This window comes from Anneissia japonica, unplaced genomic scaffold (assembly GCF_011630105.1).
Source record: "Anneissia japonica isolate Jap-2015-1 unplaced genomic scaffold, ASM1163010v1 scaffold272776_len693_cov99_single, whole genome shotgun sequence".
NCBI lineage: Eukaryota > Metazoa > Echinodermata > Crinoidea > Comatulida > Comatulidae > Anneissia > Anneissia japonica.
Genome location: NW_022718254.1, coordinates 1 through 693, shown reverse-complemented (window position 1 = coordinate 693; position 693 = coordinate 1). Strand labels below are relative to the sequence as shown.

Genomic DNA, 693 nt, shown 5'->3' with positions numbered 1-693 from the left:
CTTCACCTATATTTTTCACTGTTCAGGAAGGGTACAACCCAGATCTCTCAGGATGCAATGGTCTTGGTGGTTATAGCACCCGTCCTGCCAATATGCTTATGTGTGGTGGTTTGAAGTCGCGTTCTACTTTGAGACTCCCAATTCCCGATGGTGAAAATGTACTCACCATGTTGGGTCAACAAAGAGATCGGATTTACAACGCCATCAAACTTGGAGAATTTACTCTTGTAAGTAAAGTATAATTTATTATTATAATTACAGTACTAGTATAACTTATTATCCGGCTAAATCTACGTACCAAGTTGCCAGGATAATGCGTGTTTTACACGTAATTGTTCGCGTGTCGTCATAAAGTTTATGAGCCAACTTTCATTCAATGACTGTCGAATAAAATATATTGTATATTGAAACATGCATTTCGCACGCACGCAATACACTATAGTAATTATTCGTTATCAATAATTACACTTCGATATTAACTTCTTACATTTCCCAGCCCGACGGATCAACTACTCCTGTAACAATCAACAACCTTGGCCAAGCCATTGAGGCCAGCATTCAATCACCGAACCCACAACTTTATGGTCTTATTGGTTTACACTCCTGGGGACATGTCCTTCTGTCATTTCTTACGGATCCAGACGGTCGATATAATATGGAACCAGGCCCAATGTTTGATACGAGAACGTCCAA

The 693-nt window shown here is 39.8% G+C and overlaps 1 protein-coding gene across 1 annotated transcript; it reads left to right on the top strand.

Annotated features, from left to right (window-relative positions):
- Positions 1–32: 32 nt before the first annotated feature.
- Positions 33–687, top strand: LOC117110455 (hemocyanin B chain-like; the record flags this gene model as incomplete). The annotated part of the gene is made up of 2 exons (XM_033253163.1): positions 33–227; positions 497–687. Coding segments are annotated over exons 1-2 (326 nt in total), but the record flags the coding sequence as incomplete, so codon positions are not given.
- Between the last annotated feature and the right edge of the window lie 6 nt (positions 688–693).